The sequence below is a fragment of the Gavialis gangeticus genome, unplaced genomic scaffold (genome assembly GCF_001723915.1).
Source record: "Gavialis gangeticus isolate Ggan-Ray unplaced genomic scaffold, GavGan_comp1, whole genome shotgun sequence".
NCBI classification, from domain to species: Eukaryota; Metazoa; Chordata; order Crocodylia; family Gavialidae; genus Gavialis; species Gavialis gangeticus.
The window spans coordinates 13097344-13103801 of record NW_017729018.1 but is presented as its reverse complement, the minus strand read 5'-3'; the positions used below and the strand labels follow the sequence as shown (position 1 = coordinate 13103801).

The 6458-nt window shown below is 58.7% G+C and overlaps 1 protein-coding gene across 1 annotated transcript in view; it reads right to left on the bottom strand.

Annotated features, from left to right (window-relative positions):
- Positions 1–894: 894 nt before the first annotated feature.
- The window catches only part of LOC109294716 (zinc transporter ZIP3-like), a 10696-nt gene continuing 5132 nt past the window's right edge, over positions 895–6458 (bottom strand). Inside the window, exon 2 of the mRNA XM_019513167.1 lies at positions 895–6443. Within this exon, the coding sequence (XP_019368712.1) occupies positions 5703–6443 (741 nt within the window). The 3' untranslated portion in view covers positions 895–5702. The remainder of the gene's footprint in view (positions 6444–6458) is intronic.

Here is a 6458-nt window from a genome sequence, read left to right as displayed (position 1 = left end):
GGCCTGGGACACGGTGCCATGACGGCACAGGGCCAGCAGGCCCCGGCGCAGGCGGGGGGAGGCAGCTCGGGCTCGGGGGTGGCAGCGGGCAGCGCGGGGCCGAGCGCTCCCCCAGCCCCGGTGACCAGAGGCGCGTGACTCACGCTAACGCTGGCGCAATGGCAATTAAAATCTGCAGCTGCTATTAATAGCTGCCAGCGGAGGAGCCTGGACATCACGGGCGGAGCGCGGCACGCGCGCGGCTGGCAGGGCCCCGCTTCCCTGCACACCGGGACCGGAGCCCGAGGCAGGGGACCTGGGGGGACAAAAGTGCGGGGGCTGGGGTGGCTTTCTGTCGCGTCGCACCCGGAGCTGGGACCTGCAACGCAATCTGCCCTCGCCGCCCGGCCTGGCTGTGTGGGCCAGTGCCACGAGCCAGACCTCACTGCTCCAAGCCGATCCAGGCCCCTGCCCGTCTTGCCTCCTGGCCTGGCTCTTCCCTAGCGGGTAGGCTCACAGCCAGTGGCAGGTGGGCTGTATCCCATCTTGGGTCCCTCTCCCTGTCTGAGACCTGCCCCAGCTCCTGGTCACCTCCCCATGCAGGACCTGCCTTTCTGCCCCATGCCTGCGCAGCGTGGGGTGATGCCAGCACAGGATCGGCCTCCGGCTGGTGCCCGTGGGAATCAGTCCCAGCGGGTGAGCTGACTGCCGGCCAGTCAGGGCTGGTCTGTCACCGGAGCGCGCTGGTGACAGGCCATGTTGCCCGGATGAGGGTGGTTTGGAGGCCACTCCTGCCTCCAGCGGGGACCTTTGGGGGTCCTTTGCAGCCTGAACTATGTACGAAACGCGCCGCGAGAAGCCATGGGTTTGGGGGGCAGGTGCTGAACCCCTAGGAACAGTAACAGGCACGGCAAGGACTGGACAGAGTCTTTATTGGCAGGGCAGAGGCTCGGCCTCTTCCAGACACGACAGCAGCAGCAGGGTCCCTGGCCGCCAGCCCCACGTTCAGTCCCCAGCGTGGGGAAAGTCTGCTCCCCGGTCCTGCCAGCACCAGGCTGTCACAGCAGAACGGAGTCTTTCCTCAGCCCCTTCCCACTTCCATGCAAGCAGGTCCCCAAAACCCGAGCCAGGTCACGCCAGCAGGGGAGTGGAGGGCAGGTCCCCCCCATCCAGTGGGCAGCACAGGGCTCAAGGCCAGGCTGGACCTAAGGGGCTTTCAGTGCACTTGCAGGCTGGAGCTGGTAAGGGCTGGCCATCCTCCACTCACAATGCCTGGCCCCAGAGCAAACCCCAGTGGGCACCCAGTTCTGCTCCAGCCCCTCTGTGATGGTGCTGGGGAGGGGGGTTCAGGAAGCAGCAGAGGGCACCCCCACCCCATGCTTGCCCCACGTACCCTCCAGGCAACACAGGGTCCCCACCAGTCTGGCACCAGGCTTTTTGCCCCCTCCTCCATGCCGAGAGAGGGACAGTCCATGCCGTGACTCTTGAGGAGCAGGCTGGAGGGGACACAAATCCAGACAGGTCCCTGAGCTGAGGCTGCCAACGAGAGACCCCTGCCAAAGCAAGTGCCCACAGCTGCTCAGCCTGCCCTGGTTCTTCCAAGCCAGGCGACCAGTTGAGTTCTGCCCGCTCAAAACCTGCACTCCCACAGATGCCCTCCATGAATTAATACTGGCCAGACAGCCCAGCCTAGCCCACCCTCGGTGAAAGAAAGGAGCAGGGAAGACCTCCCTTCCCAGGAAGCAGGTGCACCGCTTGCAATCCCACACGCATGGCTCATACGTGGATGCGAGCAGTTCAACAACAGAGTCCTGCCGCACTGGAGAAGTCATTTAGCAAAGGGTCTCCTGGCTTTAGCGTCACAGCAGCTGGCTGCCGGTGCTGTTGACAGACAAGGGAATTAAGTCGCACATGGCTAATACAAGAAAACACAGTCACCCTGCTCCCTGCCGAGGGCGTACACTGGGCGAGGAGGTCGTCAGGGCAGCTGAGAGCAGCAGGCAGCTGGATACATGGCCACATTTTCACGGTGCCCTACTGTGCACGCAGCTCCTGGCCCCTTGCTTACAGCCCCTGCTCCTCAGGCCGCCTTGCACTGGAGCCCACGTCCACGCAGGGCCGGCTGGAGGGTCAGGGCTGCGCTCGGCAAGAAAAGGGTTTTCCAACTACACGGGCAGGTGTCACTGGTAGGGCAATGGAAGCTGCACCTCCTGTCTTTACCAGGCGCTCCCACTAGCTCCAAGAAATGGGACCTGGAGGGCCAAGGCTGAAGTGACGCCCACGTGTCAACAACCACCGAGCTCTGTGCCAGGCTCTGCCCGGGAAGGAAACCGGCCCGCCGCCAGGTGATTTCTGGACTGGGACAAGCCTTCCTAAGCTCAGTGGCTGCCCAGTTCTGCCTGACCTTGGAGCCCTCCGGTCAACACCAAGACATCGCAAAATGCAACCTGGCAACTGCTGCCTTGTAGACAAAGGTGCTCCCAGGCAGCTTGGCTGAAGTCGATGAGAGTAAGACAACGCTCATGGCTTCGGGCACGCACGCACCCCTGCAGGGTGTAGACATCAAGGAGAGGGAACACTAACCCCCGTGGAAACCAGGCCAGGCATGTGGGTCTTCTCTCCTGCTGCCCGAGCTCCATAGAGGCTCAAGGGCTCCAAACCAGGAGTTTGCTGTCTGGTGCAGTGCTGAGGCCAGCAGAGCTATCCCCCATGGATGCTCCTGCAATTTGCTGGAGCTTCACTGCACTCCTGGGCTTAGACCTGGCTATTGATCGAGACTCAGCGCATCCCTCGGGCCCTGGATCATTTGCAGGAAGTCACCAAATCTCCTCCTTGGCTCCGACTAATACACAGCAGATCCAATCAGCTCCTGCAGGTGCTGGCAGCACAGGGGAGTGAGAGCAGAGTCAGACGTTGCCAACGGTGGTGCATTGCCCTGGAGAGACTCCGATCTGGGCAAAACCTTGGGGATTCTGGCTTTGCCCCCAGGGAATGGGGGCAGGGGCTGGGAGGGGCCAGACCTCTTCTGCACTTGCTTTCCAAAGTCGTGTCCCCCAAAATGCTGCATCTGGTTTATCCATGGCCCCTCTTCTCTCCAACATGGGCAGAGACTCGACAGCCCTGCACACATGGTAGGGCGAGAGAGGCAGTGACTCCCACACGGAGATCCAGCTGTAGCTTCAACTCTGCCAGCAGGAGGAGGCTGAGCACAGGAGAGGAGAAAAAACACCCTTGAAGGCCCAACGCTGGGAGAGTCCGTGCTTCTGCCTCTGAGATGCTGCAGTTTTCTACCGCAGGATGGAGCACCTGCATGAACAAGCCAGTCCCAGGAGCAGGCAGAGCAGCTTGGGAGGAACGGTGCTGCTGGCCCATCTGCTGTATGCAGAAGGCTCAGCATCTGAACCTTTGTAGCCTCATCAGCTTCCCCTTAAAGCCTGTTCAGGGGCCCTGCTCCCCACAGGTGTCAGGCAGATCCATGGGGATGAAAACCATGTGCCTGGTCAATTCACATACAGGGTGTGGGGGGAGGAGGCTTTTAGAAAAGAGACCACATCTAGATCTATGCAGCTAACACCAAATCTAAAGGACAACCAAGGCAGGCGGCTTGTCTATCTCCAAGCTCAGGGTGGATGTCCAGTGCTCTGGGCCCAGCTCCCAGTTCTACTACAGCCCATCCACCCCGAGACCCCTCTGACAGCATGAAGGGGCATGAGTGCAAGCTGCAAGGGGCACTGCTAAGAATCCAAAGCCCAGAGCCCAACTCCCCTGCTCCACCTTTCTGGGGAGCACACAGAGGCCCAGGCCCTTCTCCCCATGTTAGCCCCTTCAGCTCAGGCCAAGTTTCCCAGAAGCACCTTGGCCTGCCATTCTCTTGCAACACGCACTGGCCCGTCTTGCCCCAACAGCTCTGGGCAGTGAGCACGACAGCCCAGGAGGGCACGTGGCAACTGTGCTGGGCTCCAAGAGGGAACAGTGAAGAGGATGGTGCAGCTCTGCAGAGCAGCATTTGAATCAGTCAGCTGATTAGTGTCAGCTGAGGCCCCCAAATTGCCTCCTGCCCCATCCCTTCAGAGTAAGATTAATTAGCTGCAGCATCCTGAAGCAATTGAATTGCTAGTCGGCAGAAATCCTCAGCCAGTCCTCACGTGTCACCATACAGGACAGATGTACCGGCATGCAGCCGAGATGCTGGATCAGCCACTTTGTCCCGACCCCTCCTTGCAAAGCTTCGCCGCGGAAAGCCGCTGCCATCTTGTTTACTGCGATGGGAGATGCATTGGAGCTTTTATCATTCCATCAGCAGTGCTGAAGGGCTGGACTTGCCTTTGGAAGCCTGTGATTTTCCAGCAGCCACGGCTAATTAAAATGCATGAGCTCTCATGGTCCTGGAAAGGGGGGTGGAGGGTGGGGTATTTGTTAAGCTGAAGATCTGTGGAGCAAAAGGGGACTGGGGATTTTGAGATAGCATGAGCACCCCTTGCATACAGCACCCTCCCCCCACAATGATGACAGAAACCTGCAGAGACATCCCCCAGGGGAGACTTCCAGGACAAAGGCTGATCTGAGTGTCTCACTCAGGTCAGATCGGAAGGATCATGCCACGATTCACAACACAGCGACTTCCCAGACCTGCACCGTGCCTGAAAGCAAGATCTCTACGCTGCAGGGACCCTGCACGCCTGCCTGTGTTTGCGAATGCTGCAACCAGCCCTTCCACAATCTCTACCCTGACGTCCAGAGACCCACAGAAAAGAGCTGAGAGATGACCTGCCCCATGATCTTTCTAACTCAGTGCCTCAGAACAGATAGCCCTGACCCACCCTTTTGCAACTGCCAGCACCAATGCTACTGCAGACAGTGCAAATGCTAAACACTCCATGTACACATTCATGCTGGAACATGAACAAGCTCAGAACCATGGAGCCAGGGCTCTGCCAGTGCTACACAAGGGCCTTTGGATGCAAAATCCCAGCCTTGCCAGCAGGATGTTAACGAAGCTTCTAAGGATTCCATCAGCAAAGCGCAGTGAGTGGGTGAGATTGCAAGGGAACATGGCATGGAGGGATAAAAAAAGGAGCTTATGGCCTTATTTCTTTGCTTAGTCACCTACTGAGAAACTGCAGTCCCCAGGGATTGACAGGGGTTGATGGGAGCTCTGCTAAGAGAGGATTGTAGTGCAGAATCCCATCTACTGGATCCCAGAACGGCTGACGTTTTTGGCAACTAATACAGGCAGGTTTTTGCTCAGAACTCAGCTGGTAAGAGCTGCTTAGTGCAGTCTGACAACCCGTTATCCCCACCTGCTTTCCACGCAGTTTCTCTGTCATCTTTCACTTTGTGAAGCCCAAAATGGAAAAGAGCAGACCCGGATTCTTAACCGGGGGTGGGAGGGGAGGCGGATCTGTGCCAAACAGTTGCTGAGATCCCTTCGGAAGCAGCATTTAAGGCCCTACTCACTATTACAAATATTATTTTCAGTAGCCTCTGTACAAGCCTCTCCCCACCCCACTAATACAGCATGTGGGGACAGTCGCATGAAACCTTGTGTGATTCTTCTCCCTTGACCCTGGGGGAACCATTCTCTCTTCAGGTCAATGTGTTGCCACCATCTGGATGCGGATGCTTCACCCTGGCGCTGGCATCCGCGTCCCCGCCTGGCTGGAAAGGGGGCTGGCTATCAGCACCGTTTACGAGGGGAAGGAGCTGGGGTCTCCTCTCTGCCCTCACCACTTGAAGAAAACAAGCCCGGCCAGGACGGCATAGCCCAGCACCAGGAAGAGGACCTTCAGCAGGCGGTCGTTCTTGTCCTCCAGCTCCTTCCCCAGGATCTCGAAGAATGTGACAAATAAGAAGGTCCCCCCTGCAATGCCCTGAAGCACCACAGAAGCTACGCTGCTGGCCACATTGCGGGCGCTCTCGATGCCCATGCCAATGCCAATGCCCAAGGGAATCATCAGACTGACTGTCACAGCCAGCTTGGCGGCATCCTTCAGTGCCAGTGAGGTCTTGGCCATGCTGATGCCCAGCGCTACGGCCACCAGTGTCTCGTGGATGGCCACCCCCAGAAAGAGACTCATGACCTTGTCCCCTTCCTCCTGCAGGCCCAGGGCCAGGCCCTCAAAGATGGAGTGGGCTGACAGGGCAAACACCAGGCTGAAGAGCCGCAGGGGGCTGGAGCAGGAGAGCTCCCGGATGTTCAGGCTGTGGCTGTGGGAGTGGTGGCTGTGCTCATTGTACAGTGTGCGCCCATGGGAGGTGGCGATGAAGGGGCTCTCGTACTCAGAATCACTCCCGACATCTGAGCCGGCGTTGAAGGTCTCCAGGTCGATAAAGGAGGGCTTCTCCTTCTGGAAGGTCAGGATGAGCTGCTCTACAAAGACCGTCATGAAGAACCCCACCAGCATGATAGTCTCGGCCAGGGGGTAGTCTGTTATCACGTTCCCTAGCTTGAGGACTTCTTGAAGCTGGAGCAAAGGAAG